At 39.7% G+C, this 23999-nt stretch overlaps 1 protein-coding gene across 3 annotated transcripts; it reads right to left on the reverse strand.

The window, feature by feature from the left end:
• Positions 1 to 4144: 4144 nt before the first annotated feature.
• On the reverse strand, positions 4145 to 23268 carry LOC111340635 (angiopoietin-related protein 7). Of its 3 annotated transcripts, none has more exons than XM_088739088.1 (7): positions 23128 to 23257; positions 21119 to 21203; positions 18656 to 18716; positions 6898 to 6962; positions 6124 to 6276; positions 5659 to 6039; positions 4145 to 5181 (listed from the first exon to the last, which is right to left on the reverse strand). In XM_088739088.1, exons 3-7 carry the CDS (start codon positions 18685 to 18687, stop codon positions 4907 to 4909), a joined length of 906 nt encoding a protein of 301 aa, XP_088595214.1. In that variant the 5' UTR covers positions 18688 to 18716; positions 21119 to 21203; positions 23128 to 23257; the 3' UTR covers positions 4145 to 4906. The 3 variants fall into 3 exon arrangements, with proteins under 3 accessions (XP_088595214.1, XP_088595215.1, XP_088595216.1); XM_088739089.1 differs by having other exon boundaries at positions 21110 to 21203; XM_088739090.1 differs by lacking the exon at positions 21119 to 21203 and having other exon boundaries at positions 23128 to 23268.
• Positions 23269 to 23999: the final 731 nt, after the last annotated feature.

Raw genomic sequence — 23999 nt, forward strand, 5'->3', positions numbered from 1 at the left:
ATTGTCTTACGCTGCACGAAGGATTTAGTAGTTTCAGCAAGGAATTTTTACCCGAATGGAAATGAGCTGCTGCCCTGTCGCTGTAAAGCTTGGCGTTCAGCCGTGTATCGTTACAGTTCCCTTGAATTCCTTCCGCGTAGCTAGGAGTTCATCGCATCATTAGTTTTTCCTTTTCTGTATTCCATTTTTCCTTCCTGGAGACATACTTTCGCTTTATTTGAAAACAGGCCGCTTGAGTTTTCATGATTTTGAAATGAATGTATTTTATTTTTTATTTTATTTTTTATCTTATTTTATTTTACTTAGCTTCGCCAACCGGCAGGGACACCGCAACAGCTTGCGCCGATTACTGCGGGCCCAATAAATCCATTAATCCCACCCCCGTGGAGGACATCTATTACACAGTAATCTCGTGTGTGGGAAATTAACGTCTCCTACCCCAACCACAGGCAGCCCAAGCTCACTACTAGAAAATCGGACGTGACTCTTACCGTGTTGCGCAACGTTTTATATTTATAAAGGTTTGTATGGGATTTTATCGGTTTGCCTTTAAAGAGAGAAAAAAAAATGTCTTGTTTTGAAATAAAATGGACTTACCTTATTGCCTTGTTGTTTTCTTTGTGGATTCCTAGCGTCTCCAGGCCATTTTGAAGCGTTTTCGGCGAGTTAGCGCTATGTTGGTGTTCAACTGCTAAAAGAAAGACAAGGCCGGCAACCTGTTTTAGAAGTGTCCGTCGCCCGAAGCAAATAATTCCGCCAAAAAATTACTACCAGTCTCGATTCCTCAAGAAAATCAAAACAAAGATGTTGCAGTTCCATTTCCATTCACTCGATTCCCAATTCCTCCCACAGATCGCTCACTAGCGATGCTTTTATCTCTAGATCGATCGGCTTTCCAATTTCGAATTTGGCTGCTTGAAAAATTTGTGGGCCCATTGGCCAATGAACATCGAATGGAAAGGTGTGATCAAAACAATGCGGTCTTGAAAAAACCTCTCGAGGGGACAAGGGGAGCTAACTGGTTTGTTTGTCGACTGCAGGTCGCTGGCTACCCTCGCCGGGCTTATTTTTGTAACCCAACATACTGTGCGATCGGCCAATGGGCCTTCAAACTCCTGGCTACTCAAGCCGGTTTTGCCTCCAGTCAAACCGGTTTTGGTGCGCACGCCTTGGTTTTTTACGTACACAGATGACCAAATCTGCGCTCACAATAGTTCAAGGGGGCATGGAAGAGGATTAGTTTCTAGGCAACCGCCGCGCATGTTCAAACGAGCAACAACAGGATGTCGGCAGAGCATTTTTCCCTTTCCGATTCGAGCAGGAGTTGAAAAGGCTCTGCTCGCAGGGTATAGTCGATTATATTTCTGAAATAATTCTTGCACTTAGAGTTGAAGCTCTGAATACAACCTTCGAAAAGACATGATTCATAACGACAAGCCACACCAGCGGAAAAAAAGATTCAAAGGGATGAAGATTAATATAGTAGTGCCATGCATCAGATTTATGAAATTGAAAGGCTAAAATATTACGTTTGAAACCAACTTGGCAAATAAATAATGAAATAGCAGAGCCACATAATAAATTCATGACTTACGAATGAGTCGAAAGAAACAGTTCATATTTTTTCGGTTTCTACCGACTTCGTCACGCTTATAATAATGTTCAACTTCATCCAAACTGCTAGTGTCACTAAGTGAACCGTTTTGTTACGCGCTTGCGGGGAAAATCACATTTTTACAAGAGTTAGGTGAGAACTGAATTAGTTGGTTGGGATATAAGAGATCTTCAATGTTAAGCGGATAGTGATTGAATATATAGGCGAAATAAGTTAAATATAAGACGAAAAAATCAAAGAAATATCGTATTTATTTGTCACAAGCGTGAGAGAAAGAAACATATTGAGTTTTCTTTGAAGATTCGAATCTCTGAACTTCGGATTTTGCGATGCGAAGCTCTACCATAGATCTACAGGACACCCTTTAATGAGCCAAGACATACAAATGGTTTATATGACACAGGAGTCAATGTCAAAAACTTCTTGTCTGAAAATAGATAAATAAAGAGAGTAAGGTTCGAGGTCCTTCGTCAAACGACGAAATTCAAAAGAGAAGATCTCCAGGTTTAGAGATTGAATCCTCAAAGAGACTCAGATCTATTCTTTATCATATAATCGTGACAAACGAACCGAACTGTTTTTAATTCGACCAACGAACAAGCAAGCTATTTCGTCTCTTTCTTTTATTATCAGATGAAACGGCAGAGAAATGTTGACAATGCTGACTTTAGATACAAATAATAGACCTTGGGGTAGCTGATTTATCTGCCTACGAGTGATCTATGAAACTACAATATGATTGATTCCAGTATCATGACCGGCGCTTGTCACTTACGAATCTTAGTATGTGGCCTCCCCCCGCGATTGAATGCAGAATTCGGAAAAACTGGGGCTCTAAAACCCTTAAGAGAGAATTAGATTTCTCTTACACTTTCCCAACTTGCAGAATTTTGCTTCGGTGACATTTTTCTTTCAAGATTTTTTTAAGATACGCTGCGTGTCTCTCCAAAAAGACATATTTCTTTAAAGACCTAATTTTCGTAGCTAATATTTCTCTAAGAAGTGCATGAATTTTATGCGATGGAAACTGTAGACATTTTCTTCATTAAACGCGTAACGCTTTGGATCTGTTTTCCTAGTTTCGACGAAAAGTCACATATTCTTATTGGAAAAGAGCTTATTGGAGTTTTATTGCGAGCAATCTTCAGGTGGAAATAGCTAATGCAGGTTGTCGTAGCGGTTTTCCACAGACAAAATCACGCAAATAACTGCTACCTTGATGGCATTTCCATCCAGTTCTATAGATAACCCGACGGTGATCAACTTATTTACTTAATTTACTTATTCTCACAAAGTGAAGTTGAATGCAATATACAAAAAAAAAAAAAAAAAGAAAAAAAGAAAAAACGAAAAATAAAACCACAGGGATTATAACAGATAAATTTATTTTCATTTTGCACCAAATTTTCATTCTAGGTGAGAGAAAACTAATGAGGGTTAACTTAAGAAATAAAGTTCTCAGTTTATAATCTTCCATCTTAGCGTCCTCTGCGTGAGTGGAATAAAAAAAAAACAGCTTAGGTTGAATCGTCCTGAAAGTGCCTTGAAATTCGCATCTCACCAAATGTTATCCTCGATTCTTTCCACTTTAAATGATGATGGAAACATCGATGGCATTCGTTGTAAAACCGACCATTGAATGATACTCGTTCCTTTCCTTTTCTCTGTCACATATGAATATGACGTAAGAAGCGAGTGATTCAGAGAACCATGGACAAATAAGGTAGTCAAAGCTCTGGAGGAAACGCACAGCCCAGAAATCCGATGACTAAAGGAGATGCGTCAAGAATTCAGAGTTCAGAAGCCGCAAAGAAGTATGGCGGCGGAGTTCCACAAGGAAGCTTTGCATCGCGCGCTCAGTCTACTGCAGGCAAGCAGGCAAACCAGAACAACTAAATAGCTGTGGAACTGTATTTTCATTGAAAGAGAGCCGCGTGCCATCATCACCGTGAGCCTGTGTTGTTGGTATCTCACCAAGCTATCTTTCAAATCCTCAGATCTTGCCACCCTCCTTAAGTTCCTTAATTGCATCTTTTCTGTCATCTTTTTGCGTTTTTTTCCGGCGAAGAAAATGGAGAAAACTCATGCATTATCTAAAGCTCAAATTTGCATGAAGGATGAAGATTTCCATGTCTAGGTTTGTCTCATTCTTGAACGTGAATCGGTAGGATCACTTTAAGTTCACCATCAACCTTAGAACCCGCCTTTGTCATCTACCCACCCCTAGCTACCCGCAGGCCGCATAGGGGGAGGGGGGTGGGACGGCTTTGGTCTTAACACATTCCCCCTCCCCGCCCCCTTCTCCTTCATACAGATTTCCTTGTTCCGGCAAACAATGAATATTGTTTTGGTATAGATATGTGGGATTGTCTTTTTCTTAGTGCTTAGGATGAAATAGTTTTATTTATTTGTGGTCGATATTATATGCAGACAAAATAATCCTTCAAAATGGGACAAGGTTCAGGCTATCGATACAAATACATAAATAATATATAACAGTATTCACTTAATCATATGACAAAACACACATAACGAATAGTTTTTTTTTGTAATATCATATTCAATGGGTTTATTGATACCGATAAAATAACAAAGTCTTAAAAAATTATTTCAAAGGAAAAAACTGTGAAAATTGGAGAAAATATATACATATAAACTCAAGCTGATGGTTCATTACGCTACAATTCGATGAAAAGATTCATATATGAAAACTTCTTTGCAAGTTGTGAGATCATCGTTTTGATTTAATCTAAAAGAATTATGGGATGTAGCTTCCACCCTGTTACAAAGCCTGCTAAGAATCAAATAGTTGTGACACTAATGCAAATGACCAGGACGAGTGCTCTTAAAATCTAAGCCAAAATACTATGGTTGAATTTTTCTTATCAGCATATTATAAATTATTTGTGGTAAAAACTACTCCTCAATGTTTTAAAACAGCATCGATTGGGCAGATGTAAGTTTCATTATTGCAGACTTTAAACACGCGCAGAAATCATGAACAGCATACAATAAAACTAGACTAAAGGATATTTTGGTTTAATTCCGACAGCAACGAACTAATTTTTGATATGTAGCATTTTCGAATCATTGGTTATAAAGTAATCACTGGGAAACAATTTACGATGGTGTTTCCCCACATGAATATATTTGAATTCCAGCGAGGCAAAGTGAACACTCATCAGGAAATCGCAATCGTAATCAGCGAGGGATACGTCAGATTCGTCTATACTAGGCCAGTTATACATTGATCAGAACACGTGAAAATCACTATACTCTTCCAAAGAAAGTTTACAGAAAATCTACGAGTCTAATTTTCATTTCAGTTGATGTGGGAGCGCCGCCTTTCGGACTAGTTGAAACTAATTTATCCCAGTGGATATTGGCCCCAGTTTCATTTCCACAACATGGATAAATTCCGTTGAGATTTGACCAAACAGCACATTTACTTTTGCCATACCACCAGCCTCCACCTCTTTTTTGAGTGCAATCCGCAGAATCTCTATCCCAGGTACCAAAATCGAAATAGTTGTGACCACCGAGGGAATCAAAGGAAACAGTTGCATCTGTTCCAAAATGAGATAACGGAATTTACGTATTTTCAAAGTCAGTATAACACGTAAGAAGCCCTAAAGTTTTTGTTTGCCGTAACCAAAAAGAAGAAAAACAACAACAACAAACAAACAAATGAACAACACCATCAACGGAACAGAACTCAATTCAAACAATGGTAACATGCTGTTTCAATGACATTATTTCGGTTAGCATAAAAGTCACAAATAGTTGTTTTAAGCTCCAATAACGAAGTAGGGTAAAGCATCGAGATTTTGTTTACAGCGTGCAAGTCAGATAAATGATTTTTTTTTATATGTTTCTGAAGCCGAGATCATTAACTGTTTTCTCTATATATTTGTAGCTAAGGGAGGGAGGTCTTTGGCGATGAGAGGAAAGTAATATAGAAAAAAACAAAACAAAAAACAAAAAACAAAAAACAAAAAAAAAAAAAAAAACACCAACGAATGTTAAAAAAGCCTCTCACTTACTTGTAACATTGCCAATGTACAGTCGGTACATAGCTGTCTCGCTCCCAATCCCGAACCAGCTATACTCAACGTGAACAGTTTCGCCAGTGGCTTTTCCCAGATCAACTCGTAGCATGTTCTTTGTCTCGTTTCGTGTCAGGCGGTATATCTTGTCCAGTCCGAGCCAAAATTCCCCAGTAAAGTTACCGAAGCCATGTTTGTAGTCATCCCAAGTGCGGTTAAAATCAACAAAGCCATTGAATCTCTTCTGAAACACTTCCCACCCCCCACCAGCTGTTGTTTGGTCACAATATACATCAAAGGCATCCGAACCATCTGGGTCGATTGTGTAAACACCGCTGATCTTTTGGCCGGATTTGTACAGCTCAGCACAGTTCTTAACTGTAAAAAAAAAAAGGGATTAAACGGATAGCTATGAAAGTGAATAAGGGGTAGCTACACTTATACGAGCGTAGAAAATCTTACTCATACATCTCAACGATGTGCTGTCCTGAGTCCCTTCCATCGTTGTTTTTTTCGAGTAGAGAGCATGGTTCTTCTGGCCATCTATTGGTGCTGCACACGTTGATGGCACAATTCGAAAAGTCACACAAAGTGCCAGAAACAGCGTAGCAAAACCTGAAAAATAATAATAATAATGATAATCATGATGCTGATGATGATGATACTGATAAACTACAACAACTTAAGATGGGGCGAGGGGGGGGGGAATCGCGTGGTTTTCAAGTGACTGCCAATCATCTGCCAACTAGACAGGGATTTGCCATTCCTATGACAGAAGCTAATTTAAAACCGAATCTGCAGACTACAAGAAAATTTTACAATGAAAGGATTGAATAAGCCGATTGAGTTTGGAAATCGAATTGAACAGAACTCAGAACAGAAAATAGATCAATAAAAACAGATGTCGTAAGCTACCATGAGCGGAGAAATTCAACTTTGTGAGAAAAACTGACTGTGTGTGCTTTATTTAGAACCAGCATCGAAAAACATTTAAACTCGTCGCAAGTATTGTTCGTTAACGTCGATTCATCTTGAGTTTAATCGGGTTACTAAATTTAGAGTCGCATAAGTCCCACGCGGCTTTAAGGGTAGTTGTTACAACTTCCAGCCTCTTCAAATTTAAAAGCTTTAACATGAAATGGCATAAATGTTTCACAAGAGGTCCTACGTTTGAAAAAGTAAGCATTAGACCTAAGTACTGCAATGTTGTATTCCAAACATCCAGATTTTACATACCTATTCCATGTCTATGCCCCTCATTGTATTTTTGCTGGTGTTGTTTGCAAATGTACTCACAAAGGCTGCAAAAAATAATACCAATTCTACGACTAAAGTAAATTTAGAATCGAAACTACTCAGAAAACGTGTAGTGTACAGCTAAATTCTCTTACATATCTTATTTACTCACTCTTACCGGCTGCCTTCTTCGTTCTCCGTTCATGAACAAATAAAGTACGGGCGAATTTTCTTTTATAAATACACACCAACTCAATTGGGGGTAACTGGGTCTTTATTGCCTTAGACCATACGCGATGCTCCCCATGATAGGGAGGTAAATAGAAGAGAAAAAAAATTACAGATTGCACTAAGTACAAACAACGTTAATCGCTCGCTGATCGCAAAGAGAATGCTGACAAATATGCCAACGGTTCGCTTATACCCGCCGGGCGTGGCGTAGAATTTCCGCTGCGGTGTTTAATTGTGATAAACAAGTCTATCACCCACTTATATAGGCAAAGGAAATAAAAGGGAGGTAAATCTTTATTGTTTCAATTCATGAAAGTTTAGAACTTCCGCTATCACTCTGAAATAGAATTTATGGTACTTATTCCATCGCAATTTCCGACGCAGGATCTTAGCAAACTGCAACATTTTTTTTTCTAGTTCGCCTTCTGTCAGTCTCGTGCGGAGTTCATGAAAACTTGTAAGTTTACCCTATTACGGGAAAATGAACTAGCGTCGTTTTGGCTAGTGTTCAGAAATCAGCTAGTCCTCCAGATTAACCTAATTCCACCTGTTTTCGTCATCTCCTGTTCAATAGGAAATATCTAGCAACCGGAATTACCTTTATCTGATAAATATGTGACGTTGTGAGTCTGTGCAATGACTTCTTCCAGTTTGACACCTGAGCTTGTCAAATCTCTCTTGCTCCCTTTCCGAAAAGGAACAAATTTGTAATTTGTCCTGTAATATTTCTCCTCAATTGTGATGTCCCTTTTGATTCCTTTACATTTGTCTTCCTCTGTTACTTGTATTTAATCCGGTTTTTTCTTTTTTTGGAGAGCAATTGCAACCGTATTGTCTGAAATAAATTCGCGTGTTGGAACAAACGCCAGTTCCTTTTTTTTTTTCTTTTTTTTTGGCTACAACTCAAAATCAAGTCGTGATGAAATCGTGGATTACTTTTCTTGGAGTCACAAATTTCAAAATGGTTCCAGTTGATAAAAATTTCCGGAAATTCCAATTAAAAATCGAATAGAAAAACAACTTTCCGGAATCTTATCTTGAAAATTCTTGCCAACTGAGCAAGGATAAAGGAAGCTATCCGCTGGGAGAGAAGCTAAAGGATCCTAATTCATTAGGGAAGGTACGTTTTTTATTGGGGGCGGGGGGGGGGGTGGGCCAGGGTATTTTAGAAATTTTTTGCCAAAAAAGTCGTCACCCTCCCACTTCCCAGATTGGATTAGTGCATGACCCTTCATAAATGCCTAAATAAAGGGATCTGACCCTTCCCCCACCTCCTCCAAGACAAAAATAACCGGAAGTGAGAATAACTGATCGGAAGTGTTGCTCGCATAACCGTGTCTGCGCACAAAGCAGTTAAGTGTGTGGCGTTGCACAGTAAAAACTTGAAAATGGTCAAGGATGTGCGAGGAATAGAAAGAAGGAAATGCGCTTGTGGAGAATGCGAGGATTTCATGAGGTCAGATGGAGCAACTTGAGGCTATTGTGGCTGTTTGCCGGCTCGCCATTCTAAAAAGGATGCCCGCTACTCCTCTGACTCTGTTGGTAGCGCATCGGCTGCGGGAGCAACTGAAAGTACAAGTCCAGAGAAGTGGAAAGATGAAGATCTGGGGTGTTACCCGAACCCAAAGGGCGAATATACTGAGTTCTCAAATGGCATTTTCCCCAAATTCTACCTGTCCTTTTGGACCACTTGTCCCTACAAGGAACGCTTTCGCCGCTGTTTTGTGACTGAAATAAAGCGCCAGTGGGAAGTTCGCGAGGCTGTCAAAGCAATACATCACAAGTTGGCTTTTGTGACTTCTGATAATCCAGCGGCTGCCGGGAGATTCATGGAGGAAAATTTTTAGCGCAAAACGCCATGACGCTACCACGATTAAGAACAACATTGATGACCTTTCGAAGCTGAAGGTCAAAATCGATGAGCTGAATGCGGAAGTAGCTGAAGATGATAATGCGCTACTCAATTCAAACGGACGGCATATAAAATCTGGCAACAACTTTTGTTATGATACGAATGCAGAATTTTTGGAGAGTTTGAAAATAGTCAAAAAGACTGTCGGCGAAACCATGGAGCTGTTGGAGAAGGCTCGAGACAAAGTAGCGTTAATTTTTCCATTGAAACAGGGAAACGCGCTAAGACGGAAGTCGCGAATGCGAAAGCAGAAACGCCACAAGAACGAGAAGAGGAGAAGACTGCGCTATAAAAAAAACGAGGAGGCAATTAAACGAAAGATTTTCCAGATCCAAGGAGACACTGAACTTACCTTGGATAAAGACTTCTTTATCGACCACGACATCCTTATCCCTGGAGAAATTGCTACACTAAAGGTACACGAAATGTTCTGCTTGTCGTCCGTTTTAAACAACACCTCAGCAACCACTCAAGCTGTCCAAACAATCAAAGCCAGCCTTTCAAAATCTTGCTTCCGGAAGTTGTTCGGGATTGCAACGATTGATGCGTGCCATGCAAAACAATCCTCTAGTGGTAAACATGTAAGAACAATCCAAAACAAAGCTGCTGAGTCACTAGAACACGAAGAAAATGTAGAAGGTGAGAAAGATCAAGATGAGATGGAAGTAGTGAATGAGGAAGGAGAAGATGACGACAGTTCCTCCTTAGTTGAAGATAGTGATTAAATAATTCAGCATGGAATTGGTATAGAAAGTAAAAACGTTGTTAAAAGTAAATTTTTCCCCAACACTTGTCTTTTTTCATGAGCCTTGTTGACCAAGTATCAAGAATAATACTAGAGATCTACGTAAAGTCTAGCAAGTTCTGGTTTTTATAAAACAGTATAATTCTCTTTTAAACGATTTATAAAATAATTTTTTAAAAAAGATGTCCACTCTTTGCAGTAAATATTTGGCGTGATTTCTTACATGTCTATTTAGACCATCGTTTGAATCTCACTTAAATAATTATTAAAAGCAGAAATTTATGTCAATCATTTTGTCTGTGTGGTACTTTGTGATAAATCACAGTGCGTAAATCAGTGCAGCACGGATCATGCCGAAAGCCTGCAACGAATGAGTTACAAAGAGAAAAGGAAGGAGAAGAGATCCAAGTCAAAGGTTAATGACATAACACTCAAGTCCCTCCGACCTCTTTCAGGCTCCGATAATCTAAGCCTGATAAATGACCTGATCACGCGGACTAAAAGCGAAAGGAGACGCCAGAAGTTGACAGGACTTCGTGCTATTTTAGAAGACCTGCTTGCTTCAAATGACAGCAGTGGTCTTCCAAGTGGCATTATGTCGTTTGAGAGGTAAATTCTTTTTTTTTTTTTTTTTTTTTTTTAATGTTTTTCTATCTTTCCATATTTTTTTTTATGACTACATGTAATGAATGGTCTTTTCTAGTGCACAGCTGCAGGGCCATAGCCGGCTCTAAATTTTCCTAATATTAAAATTTTGAACTGGAAGTAAGTTTATTAGCATATTTTTATTAAAATTTCAATAGAAATCTTTTTTAAATATTTTGTTCAGTTTTTCTTTTTGCCTGACTAGATTTTCAGTCCGGCTACGACTCATTGATCTAAGTACGGCATAGAACATCCAATTGAAATTTAATGGTGGATTTTATATATTTCATTACAGGGCCTATGAAATATTCGACTCTTATGCAGTTCACATGTCAAAACACACATTTCGTAATGAACTCCTTGACAAGGACACTGGTCTAGGTGTCATTATATGTTCGTATAAATCTGGCCGATTCGTCATTTTAAATGACGTTAAACTCGATATTTGTCAATTTCTGAAAGTTCTCCATGGAAGGGAAGCAGAGGATTCAGAGCCCGCAGAGTCTGGTCTTTCCGCTGAAAATCTATACAGGGCTCTTGCAAGTATGGAATCAGAGAACGATCGGTGGGCTGCTGAACTTCTGGTTTGTACTGGAAAGTCTCGCCAAGAAATATACGACTTTGGCTTTAAACCTGACAGAGTCATAAAACTGCTACGAGAACTGAAGGAATGGTTTGGAGCCTGGGAAAATAGTAATGTCGCGGCCAGAGACATGGTAGAACTGAGGCTCAAGGAAAAGAAAGTCAAACTGGAGTGAAAGATTGGCGAAATTGAGAAGACGATGGAGTTGGTGCGGGGCAAATGGACTGATGCTCGAGTTGGAGATCTGGAAGAACAAACGATAGCTCTTCAAGAGTCTTTGGAAAGTACTGTGGCAACATTGGAGCGTCGGAGCAAACAGGATGAGCAACGATTCAACCAAGCTGCCAAGGGGACTGCTTGTCGTCTTGTTGCTGAGCAGAGAATCTCAAAACGAAGATTGAGTTCAGGACGGAAACAGGAACTTGACTCAGAAGATGAGGAATGGCTAGTGAAGTGCTTTGAAGATAAAGCGACCATTCACGGAAGAAGGCATGAGTCTGTTCTATATACGCATCACAGAGTTAAATGCAGAGCTCTTCTAAATATTGCCAATTACCGTCGATTGAAGCAAGGGAAGAGACTTTTGAAGTCAGTTCCAAGCATTACCACTAGGGCCAGGGCAACTAATAAGAGGTCACGGCAAGCAAAGCGTTACCTAGGGAAAGGATTATGGTGTAGCAAAAAACCACCCAAGACTGAAGATCGTCGGAATGAGTGCACTCACCATCAGAGAAAGCAAGTGCATCTAGCTAAGGAAGAGATTTTTTTTCAGGCAGAAATGTCAATGGGAGCCTTTGTATCAGCATGGATGATAAGGCATACTTGCGTCCAGAAACATCCGAGGGAGCTAAAGGAACCCGGAAGCAAACTATTCTGCAGCCGTCAGATGAGACCAAAGCTAGATCATTGCCAGTACATTGTTTTCCCGAGCCATCAGTGTACGTTACCTCATCTGCGTTTAGGTTTATCCGCAAAGAAGCAGAAGTGGTTGAAGAAGAGGTTACACTGGTCACCAAAACGGATGACAGTATTGTGGTTGTTGAACCTAAAGCTTGCGTGCCTACTCATGCATCAACTTGGGCATCTAACAGCATGCGTCTTAGGTGGGAGAAGCCAGGTATCCACGAGCCGGAGGAGCTGCACATATACCGGAAATATTCGGAGGAACTTCGTGGCTTATGTGCTCAAGTGCATGACTGTACGTTCTATTACAAGGATTCAACAACAGAGATTGCTATTCTTTCTTTGACTGGGGCTGAAAAATGCCCTTAAAGGGAATACAAACAGTTGCGCTTGCATTTTTTAGAGTACCAGCTTACAAGTGCAAGGGAACGTTGGGAAGAAAATCAGGACATTGGAGGCTCTGAGAAGGATATTGGAGACAACATAGTCTATGTTGCTAATTGCCTCCTAGATTGTATCAGTAGGGCAGAAACGGATATGAAACATGTAACTGGTGAACAGTTGCAGATGATACTGAATCCCGTACTCGAACAGTGTGATGAGGTCTTCAGAAGAATCGACTGCCTCAGACTGCCACCTGTGTATCCACGCTTACTAGAGCTAACTGATGCTGGTCTAGGAGTAGGCGTGTCCAATGCAAGGTCCAGAATACGAATTTTTAGAGAGAGCAAGAGTGTAAGGCAATAAAAAGGTCTTGAGAATTCACCGGGCAAGAGAAGACTTGGGACAGAATGAAGCAGAGCGGCTCAATGCATGTATAGATGATGCTCTCTGTGATGGAGGCAGTCTCAAATGGCAGATATACGAGACTTTACATGGACTTTCTGAAGAGGAAGTCAAGTCTCTTTCATCGTCAGAGCTAGACGCGCACAACTGTAAAGTCATGGAAAAAAAAATGCGTGCGCTGTTGCGGAAGAAGTGTGTCTTCGAATTGACGACTCCCCAGCGCTACAGGGGTATATTTCAGCATTTTTGGTCGACCGACCAGAAAATCCATTTTTCTACAACCGTGAGTACTTGAAAGAGTATCTTGGAGTCACCAACAATCAAAAGAGTTCTGTTCCGGGGCATGGGTATTTTTTCCAAGCTAGAACAATTGGAGAGCCTCCATTGTGAGAAAGGTGAGCTTTATATGGAGTATAGGCGAATGTCGTGTAAAGAGAGAAGTGGCAAACTATGTAAATTTTGCGAGAAGGGTGAGACTACCAGCGCTCCACTTCCAACCCTACGACCATATACCGACTATGGCAAGCTACCAAACCTCCATTATCTCTCTTGGAGTGCAACCCCCGCCGATGGCCATGAACCGGATGACTTCCAGCCTCGAGCTCAGATTAAGCGATTGTTTGGGGAAAGTGAACTAGTCAGTGGGGACAGTGGGGCTGTTAGAAGGTTTTCAGATAAATACATTGTCCCCGAAAAGCTTGTAGCAGAGTATGTTGAGCACCTTGCCCAGACAGAAATGCGCAAGGAGAAGAAGACAGAGGAGACTGAAAGGGAGCAAATGAAACGGCTGAACCGGGAGTACAATGACATTGACTGGGTTGGACTGTACAACTCCGATAAGCTGTCGTCCTTGAGGGTGGACCAACTATCCTTGTACTTTTCGCATCACAAGATGACCTTTAACGGGAAGAAAGCTGAAAAAGTCGCAATGATAAAAGCGCCCATTGGTAGCCTGCTGTACAATTAATGGGGCGTCAACAACCTCGGAAGCCCCCACTCAGAAATGTACAGCATCAAGTGACCTTGTCACTTTCCGAGGTGGAAACTGACTCGCAAAGTGATGTAGTAGATCGAGTTGTCGGTTCAAGCCCGAGTAGCTCAAGTAACGAATCGTCACCGGACACTAATTTTATACCAGAGCCCCACGCGGAAACATTACCGACGTCAAAATATGGACGAAAGTGGGCATGGGTTGAGAAAGACAATTACGTTAGTTGGGACAAGATAGTTTTTTGACATAACATTTCGACATCTGTTTAAAATGATGTAGATTGATTTAGACTGGTAGCTTTGCTTGTATATATAAGTTGTAGGTTTCTATACACTTCGCGGGTTTGGCAACAAATAATTAAAAATCAACTAACCGACATGGAGTACTTTTTTCCTTGCCAAAAAAACAAAAACTGTGACCCTTCCCCGGCTACGTATCAGACAGGTTTGACCCTCCCCAATTTGTAAAATATTTACTAATGACCCTCCCCTCCGAGGCACCCCCCCCCCCATATAGAAAAACGTACCTTCCCTTACCAATTATGTTGTGTCATGTTCCACTAAAGAAAGAACTCTTTAAAACTAGCCTCGATCCTAACGTGTAGTTTTGTTTGGCTTCGTATCTGGAAAACACAGGTTTGAATCTCGTCAAGGCCTGATTGTTCTTTCCCGTTTCTTTTCTACAATTGTAATTTAAACTGACGCTCACCTGCAAGGGTTATGGCATTACTTCATTTCAATCGGCGGGTCAGATGAAATTTCCGGCATTATCAATTGTTTCACATCACTCGCTGAACCTTAAATTCACAAATGTTGTGAGGTCCAAAACAAAATGCAAAAAAAAGCTATTGTCCAGTTGGTTCTCTTGAGATACGTCCCCATAAAGTAATGTTTTAGAATAATAATAGGCAAAGGCAAGACTCTGGTGGCGTGTTACATGACGCATGAGATTTTCTCCCGGACTCCAGTTTTTCCATCTGTCTTTGATTTTATCTAGAGTCTCGTGTAGAATAAATTAGCGGTAAAACTAAACTGAGGGCACTCCTGATATGTGTCTTTGAATTAGTTTATTTAGACCACAATTATTTCCTTGCTCTCTTCAGACTTCACGCCTAACCAAAGGCGCTTGAGGCGCGTTTATTTCGTAGAAATGTCTGTACTAACAGCACCAGACATAAGAATTGTGCTTCGTCGCTCTTGTTGCAAAACGAAGCAACGATTTCAAGGCCGTAGTCAAGGACTGAAACATTCGTTTTGAATCAGCAAATACTCACATGATACTTATTAGTAAAGCCATTATTAAAAACCAATTATAGTTGTTGACCTAGCTTGCCAGTGACTTGAGATTAACTTGGTACTCCCATCTTCCCAAGTGAGAGCGAATTGAAAGCTTAAATTGCTCTTTTTTTTTAAATAATCTTTTCAACCACACGATTGACCATGCCGACCGATTCTGAAACGTTCGGAGTTGGGCTTCGATTTGTTCCTTGCGATTGATAATACAAACTGGATTTTACGAGAGTTCTCGCTTCCAAGATTACGTGTTCCTTACAAACCTCAAGGTTTAATATTTGGTACAGTTCTCAACCTCTTCGAATTGAAAAGCTGAAGCATTAAATGACTAAGTGTCTCATGAAATGGTCTATAATTGAAAAGGTATGAATTAGCTTTGAGCACCGTTTCCGGGTCAGTATCACACGGCAACTCGTAAACCAAACGGCCAGATGTTACATACCATTATATGCCTTGTCGAATGCCTTATATTAGAATTATTTTGGTGTAGTTCTTTGGATGCATACACTTTATTGATTTAATTGAGCGCATGCTCCTCTAAGGAGCTATAATTTTATCCGACGACTTCAAAACACGGCCGCAGAATGTTTTACCGACTAATTCAATTAGCTCATACAATTGTGATAAACAGCAAAAGATTTACGGCAAATTTACTTCAAAAAACACACTTGACCTTAGCGTCATGAAGCGATGTCATAAAAAAGCGCTCTGATGATCCCAAGTTTGAATCTAGAGAGATGTTGTCTTTCGAATTGTTTCAAAAGAAACCTCACTCCCAACCATTACGTTTCTTGTTATTTGACTGTATATTTCGTGACATGGCATACTCCCGCAAGTATTAGAGCGGAGTAGAGTATAAGAGACCATAAAATGGCATGGGCTGCAAAAATAAACGATTTGTTCATGGAAATTTTGAATAATTCGTTTGCCTTTCTCATAAATAGTTCGTCACTAAAACTAGCACGATGTCAATCAAGCAACCCAGTAAGTTTTACAATCTCACCATTTCTCTTTATTTCAATGGAGAATTCGTAGACTAGTTCGGACATAAATTGATGGCCATAATATTATTCTAGGATTCTTTTCTGGAGTCTAACCGACCACCGTGAACTATGGTTCATCTGGGAAAATTTTCATTTCAGGCCTGTACGGGATTTTTCAGGTCTGATTTTCACTATTGCTCAAATAGTGCTTTACTGCGAAGGATCGTTCACATATACGTCTCATAACCGCAGTTCATACATATGTTTCATATGTTTGTTGTTGTTTGATTTATCATCTACGGGTTTATGTCGAATTAATTTGATGGCCTGCTCCCAGTTGGCTTGTTAGCTCAATTGGTAGAGCGCTGCACTAGTATCGCAGAGGTCAGTGGTTCGAATCCCGTACAGACCTGAAATTTTTTTCAGGTCTGATTTTCACTATTGCTCAAATAGTGCTTTACTGCGAAGGATCGTTCACATATAAGTTTCGGTAATGTTTTTCAGCCATAAAAAACGTCCTTGATTAAGCGTGAAAAGTTTGCTTCAGAAAATTGGTTTAACATTTACCATCATGATAAGATTATACCTCTATTATGCAGCTTTGCATACATGTCTATGCTGTGATTCAGAATTTTCCTGTGTTTAAAAAGGTCACTTGCGAGTACAAACGAGGGTACGCTAATCTTCTCAACAAAAGAGAAGGGCATTCAATTCCATCGCGCAGAGTCCCTTGTTCACATGTATACGAATCAAGTAGCCCCATTACGTCTGCGAGAATAGGTATGTCGCTTTTTCGGTAACGAATTTCTGCCAAGCACTCACTTCCGTCGGGTCCTTCTTAGTCAAAATATTAGAATTCTGGTAGGAATAATCGAGATTAATTGAAATGCTGGCATCATTCAACACTAAAAATTCATCTTCTGAATGTCACCATCATCGAGGCTTTCGATCAACAATCCACGAACCTTTCTATAGGTAGCCATTGCTTTTCCTAAACTTCGAAGAGGAAAGCGAGTCAAGCCGCTGTCGTGCGCTTTATCTTAAGGCTATTTTTCGTGCCATTGCAACGGCGATCTCTCTCCAAGCCCCCTCGACCAAGTCTGCCGTCCCAGATGTCTGCCGTCGTCGGATCTTAAGCTCGTTATTACCTGGAAACACATGAAATACGGGATTTTTTCAGCTATTTCGGCCGAACATAAACGGCTCTCTGTGCCTTGAAATAGGTCTCAAATGGATGATAGATCATCGTAGAAGACGTTCTAGATCTGACGTGGGCATTAGACGACGTTCTGACGTGGGCAGTTTGAAAACACTACCTTACATCGGCGTGGTGAGACAAGGATAATGGTAAACACAGTCGGCTTTAAAGCATTAAAGAGGCCATAAGAAGTAAAAAAAAAAATAAATAAATAAATAACCGTCCGGGGCCGAATTTAGGTACATCGGGGGATCGTAGGAATTCTTGTGAGTGTTGCTTACGTTGTCTTTTAACTATTTAGACGGGAGCATTTTGACTATCCACTTTATCTTTACACATATAGCCGCGTTTTATTCATTTCTCACATAAAGCTTGGTACGGAAACCAAATTTGAAGTCCGCAAATCTTTCACATGGCGCATGTCCCGCCACCATTTCATAATCGATTTCTCTGATTTCTCAGTTTAAGTCACATTGTAGTATTAATTGCGTATTAACAAGAACGGAAATCTAGAAAGTTCATTGCGGGAAACTAACGTAATACTCAATAACTCCAATGAAACAATGTTTACGTAAGATGCACGATCCTTCGCAGTAGATAGCGCTATTTATGCAATAGCGAAAATCAGACCTGAAAAAAATCAGGCCTGTACGGGATTCGAACCACTGACCTCTGCGATACTATTGCAGCGCTCTACCAATTGAGCTAACAAGCCAACTGGGAGCAGTCCGTTAAGTTGATTCGTAATAAACCTGTGATGATAAATCAGATACAATGAATATATGAAGTCCATATATTTTAAACTGCGGTATTAAATACGTATGGTGCACGATCCTTCGCAGTAGATAGCGCTATTTATGCGATAGCGAAATTCAGACCTGAAAAAAATTAGGCCTGTACGAGATTCGAATCACTGGCCTCTGTCCGTACAGGCCTGATTTTTTTCAGGTCTGTTTTTCGCTATTGCATAAATAACGCCATCTACTGCGAAGGATCGTGCATCATACGTATTTAATACCGCAGTTCAAAATATATGGACTTCATATATTCATTGTATCTGAAAAAAATGTTTCTTAAAATGGTCTACAGTTGATAAAGTAATCTTTAGGATCAACGCTCGGTGTCTACGCAAGTTTCTTTACAGTCTACAAATTGTTTACAAAATAGGATTTCCTCGCTTGTAAATTACTGTTGAAGTGTTTTTCAATTCAATTACTGTGAGGACTCTCGTCTTCTCTTTTTCATGAGAATAACACGCAAATTTCATTCTGCTCCCATCGTTTTCATAATACGTATACTGTTTAGGTGTGAGAATATAGATTGTTACTGTTTATCACGCCATTTTGGCGGGTAAGCAAATTTGATTGAAAGCGAAGTGTTAGGTAATTGCTATGTTTCGGCACTTCAGTATAACACAGATTTTTAAACACATTGACAGCTTTTTCGTCTTGTAACTTGCATCAGTATCGCATTCTGCGGCGATTATTACCTTTTGTGGCGTAACAGGGAAGTTCCATTCATTGCAAATAGCTCTAGATCAATCCCTCAGTCTAGAAAACAAAAGAAAGAAGAAAAAAAAATTTGAAAAGAAAAAAGAACCTGAATTTGACAAACGTAATTGATATTAGGATAAAAGGATTATCATGAATTCGTAATGGAGATATCTGATATCTATCTGAATTCCTCCAGTGCGACGGCATAGGGTAAAATATGGACTGGACTATTTTTTGGACCATTTTTTGGACCATTTTTTGGACCATTTTTTAACCTTGTTTAGACCATGTTTTGGACCATTTTATAAGGAGGGAAGCACACCATTAGTACTCAGGGAGGGGTGGACGCAGTCTATAAGTACTGAAGGAGGGGTGAGAGGCCGACTACTCAGGGAGGGGCGGGAGGTGTTTGTAATTGTAAACACTACTGGTTAATGGAGCTTTAACTCGATCGTACAAATTATTTTAATCGGTCTTCAACCGGTTGCTTTAATGATGGAATACGAGTGTTTTGATTTCCTGCCATTCGGTCTTGATGTTCAGGTTTAGATCTCCTCGAATTATTGCTTTGCCTCAATAGAATACAAACCGGCGAAGCTGTTCAACATTCTTTACCGCTTTTTGTCAAGGCAGTGATTGATATCGCCTAGGTACTTGAATTTTTACATTCTAGGAATGTGGTACAACGCGAATGTCTATTTCCGTAGCCATATATGGTTTGTCCTGCGCTCAACGTTGGACGTCTGCTCGTGAACTAATGTTCTCTTCGAAATGTCGAAAACATATTTGTCGCATGACAGGACGGAAAAAGCGTGCGCTGTAAGTACCTCCCGTTGTCCCATACAAAGCCTTAGAAACTTTTCTAAGGCTTTGTAGGGGACAACGGGAGGTAGTTACAGTGCACGCATTTTTCGTCTTGTCGTGAGCTTTGCGTTTTTGAGGTCTGCGTTTTAGAGGTCTGCGTTTTCGAGGTCTGCGGCCTGCGGTCTGCGGTCTGCGTTTTCGAGGTCTGTCAGTGTTTTCGAGACACCCGAGCGAAGGTTGTTTTGTACGACTGTACCAACAATGATTTTTTATAAGAAACGTATAAACGTTAAAATTGCGATAGCGCTTGCGAACTCTATATGCGGCTAATTCAAGGGCTAAGGACCAGAAATTCCGTGATCTCGTCTGATAACATCAGTGACAAAGGAAGATAGATAAATCTGCTTATTACATACTGTATACACAAAGGAAAACTGATGGTGCAAAAGTCGCCTCAAAAGGCACACGCATAACCTTTGCCAGACTGGCAACTCAACAGTGGAGGATCGTAAATGCGATATTTTCAATAAAAATTAAAGTCCAGTGTTTACGTGGCCGTTTCGCTTTCGCATGACCAAAAAATTAAAGAAACGCCGCGGCCAAGCGCAAAAAAAAACCGATCGAAAAACCGATCAAAATAATTTGCACGATCGAGTAAACGCTCCATTAACCAGTGGTGTTTACAATTGCAACCACCTCCCACCCACCCTGAGTAGTTATTTGCTGCACCCACCACTCCCTGAGTACTAATAGTGTGCTTCCCCACAAAAAGGTCCAAGAAATGGTCCAAAAATGGTCCAAAAAAGAGTCCAGTCCAGTCTATATTTTATCTTATGCCCAGTGCGACTTGATATGAGGAGACAATTTTTTTTGTTATCAAATGAGTTAATGAAGGTAAATTGCAATAATTGCCGCAAAATGTAATAGCAAACGCCTCAAAATGTAATACTAAGAAAAAATGTAGTAACATCGACGCATATGTAATAAATTACTCGACACAAAATATAACTTTTCAACACAAAATGTAATAACTTTTCTAACGCATTATGTGACAACGCGAAATGTAATATATCTGTTAAGGACAAGAGAAAAACACAAAATATGATACAAAGCGACAAACCGTCGCGTTTTTAATCAAACCAATTAAAGTTCGAACACGAACATGTCAAGTTTTTACAGCCCCCCTGTGTTTCTACCCTTGAAACGCGCAAAAAGTGGAATGACAGACGAAAAGCATTCAATGTGTTAAGAAATCTGTGTTTTACTAGAGTGCCGAAACATACGGCGAGATAAATTGTCAAAACTTGACATGTTCATGCTCCTAAAGCAAATTGGTTAGACGTTAAAATGTTACAGATTGTGTCGACACACTTGGCGAATGAAGATTTGGGTGTGTTAAATTCACATAAAAGTCTCTTGCTCAAGAAAGCTCGAGAATTGTATTAAGTTTCCTCATAGGCGACCCAGCCGTGCCATGTGTGATTTTGGGGTCTAAAGCTAGTTAATCAACGACAATACCTAACATATTGAGATCGAATTTTAAGCGTAAGCGGGGGCCGTTAAAAAAGGAAAAATTGTGAAAAAGGTTCAGAAAAAATTAAAAAGGATGATAAAAGCGAGGAAGAAAACGTGTAAAGTCTCCTTACCCTCCTTACCCTTCTGTTGCAGCTTTGTTGCCAAAGGCCGTTTTTACGCTGTTTTGGCGATTTTCTATGTAACGCGTGCGGTATTACCAGTTAACTGTATAAAAGGAAAAATTATTAAAAAAAAGAAAAAGGAACAATTAAAAACGACAATAAAAGCGAGGAATATATCGTATGAAGTATCCTTACCTATTTTCCGTAGCTGCTTTGCCGTTTACGGTCCTTTTCACGCTGTTTTGGCGAATTTCTTTGTAAAGCGTGCGGTGTTACCAGTCAACTGCCCACTAGCACCAAACGCTTTCTTTAATCATAAAGTGACACCGCACGCTTTACAAAGAAAGTCGCCAAACCAGCGTTAAAACGACCGTTGGCATCAAAGCGTCTACCGAAAAAAAGGTAAGGAGACTTCACACGTTATATTCCTCGCTTTTATTATCCTATTAATTTTTTTCTAATTTTCTTTCTGATTTTTCTTTTTCTTTTTCTTTTTTTAACGGCCCAAGCTTACGCTTAAAATTCGATCTTAATATGTTAGGTATTGCCTTTAATGAACGTAAGATCCCCAAATCACACACAGTACGCTTGGGCCGCCTGTGATTTCCTAGACATTAATTTGGATTGTCTAGCAACCCTTTGTGTTCAATGAAATTGAGTGAACTTGAAAAACTTAACAAGTGATACCACGAAATATTTCGTGAGTAGAACGTACTTTGCGATGCAGTTGTCGGTAGTGAGGTCTTATGTCAATTACTCAACACCTCGCTTTCAATAGAATTTCATCCGCTTTCTGGTATAGTAAATACACTACGAGGGGAAATTTTCCATAAAACCAAGAATTTCAAAGGTAAAATAAAACCCTAACTTAGGTGAAAAGTTTTTGATATTTAAGCGAAAGTTCAAAGAAGCTTATTACCACATCTCATGCAGGTGAGTTAAAGTGGAAGCTGGAAAACTCTGGCTACGGTTCAAGTCCTTAGTCTGTGGATTTGGCATTTTACCATGAGTATTAGTTTTCTCGACGAAATTGAATCTCAATCAAATCAGACTGATTGAATTAAATCAAGACAGTAAAGGGAATAACTATTAAAATGGACTCTTGAATTTTTTACTGAATCGCGTATGGCAAAGATTGGTTCAAGAAACATAAGTTGCACGCCACTGAAACAATGAAAAGAAAGGTAACGAAATGCACATGAGCATTGGTTGATTTGAAAAAAAAAAATTAATAAGTTAATCTTGAAGAAGCCTAGTTTCATCTTCGCATTGTAAAATTATCTGCTTCAGTGCTGAAAGCTAGGACGTAAATCTACATAGTTTGAAATACCTATTTGATCAGTTAGCAACAAATAGTGCAACAAGCTGCTCTACTCCAGTTGGTTCGCTAAAGATATATTCTGATAAGGTGGTATTTTAGAAAACTGGTGGGAAAAAGCCTGAATTTGGCGACTTGTTAAGTATTGCATAAGATTGCTTCCTGAGTAGGGAGCAGTTCGGACTACTGTTGTCCCTTTTACTTAGAACTTCGTATGGAATAAATTATCGATAAAACTAAAGTGCACCGCCAATAAATGTCTCTGAACTAATTAATCTTTTCAATCAGACAATTGACAACGCCGTTCGAGTTTGGAAATCGAATTGCACAGAACACTACGTAGAAAAGAAAGTTATAGGTTACTACTAGCTTAGAAGGTCAAATCTGACGGTTCATTTTTCTAAACTACCGCTGAAAAGCGTTCCGAAACGTTCAGAGTTCGACTTCTGTCCCTTGCAAACGATGACACATGCGGGAATTCTCGAGAGTTCTTGCTGTTTGCAAAAATACTGAGTGTTGCGTGCAGACTCTATGGACTAAGAGTGGGAACAACTCTAAGTTACTCAGAGTTGAAAAGCTGTAGCATTAAATGACATAAGTGTTTCACGGAAAGTTTTATATTTGAAAACGTATATATAAATTAGATGTATGCACTGAGTCTCTAATGAAACACTGCACATTGTATACCAGGCAGCCAGACGTTACATACCTATTCCTTGTCGAGTGTCTCTCACTGTAATCTTTTGATGCAATTCTTTGAATGGTCGCACCCCGGTGCTAAAAAAAACTGCTTTATTGAAGGCGACTTTAGTGGCAAGTTCTTATATAGACTTCGAGGACTCTACCTACCGCTGAGTGCGTGCGCATATCATGTTTTATTCTTATGTCATAATAGTCAAGCCCTTTCGTTATCACTAGAGACAGCACTAAGATTTTGTCGTCAATCATAGAATACGTTAATCTTTCTATATCTGAAATGACATAATAAGGCTTACTTCCGTGTAGATTTAAGAGCCACAATACGAGAACGATTAAGATAGTTCGTGAAGATTGGAATAAGAGAGATAAGGAAAACATATGTTTTATGTGTACTGATAACTGATGACAGCTATACCTCAGTAGCATGATAGAGCATCGTATAGAAGGGATACCTCAGTTCCTGTCACATTGTAGTAGTCATTATAATGTATATAAAACACGAACGGAACTGGGATCACGCATGTAATATTAAATAATTCTGCACACTGACACAATATTTTATAAAGAGTTCTACAGCTAAAAAAGTAATCGTTAGGATCAATACTCAGTGTTTCAGTAAGTTTGAACATAATATGCAAGTTGATTTCAAAACAGCCAAGAGTCATATTCTACTACTTATTGATTGCCGAGTATTGTAAGAAAGAAGAAACTAAAAGAAACTGAAACTCTTTGGAGAAATTCTTTTGGTACGGTTCTATCAAAGCTGATAGGACTCTACTTAATGCCGGGTGCTTCGATCAATTATCGAATTATCTGTTAAACCGCTTCCCTCGTACTCAGCATAAGGTCCGACTAAAGTACATATGATGCTGCTTTATTTAC

This window comes from Stylophora pistillata, chromosome 11, assembly GCF_964205215.1.
Source record: "Stylophora pistillata chromosome 11, jaStyPist1.2, whole genome shotgun sequence".
In the NCBI taxonomy this organism is placed as follows: Eukaryota; Metazoa; Cnidaria; class Anthozoa; order Scleractinia; family Pocilloporidae; genus Stylophora; species Stylophora pistillata.

Bases quoted from the DNA above. Each gene is read 5' to 3' on its own strand.
- LOC111340635 (XM_088739090.1), bottom strand. From the start codon at position 18,687: ATGAATGGAACTTCCCTGTTACGCCACAAAAG. The intron at 6,963-18,655 runs GTAATAATCGCC...TATTTTTTGCAG, and splicing joins TCCCTGTTACGCCACAAAAG to CCTTTGTGAGTACATTTGCA. The intron at 5,182-5,658 runs GTAAGTGAGAGG...ATTTTGGAACAG, and splicing joins GTACATTGGCAATGTTACAA to ATGCAACTGTTTCCTTTGAT.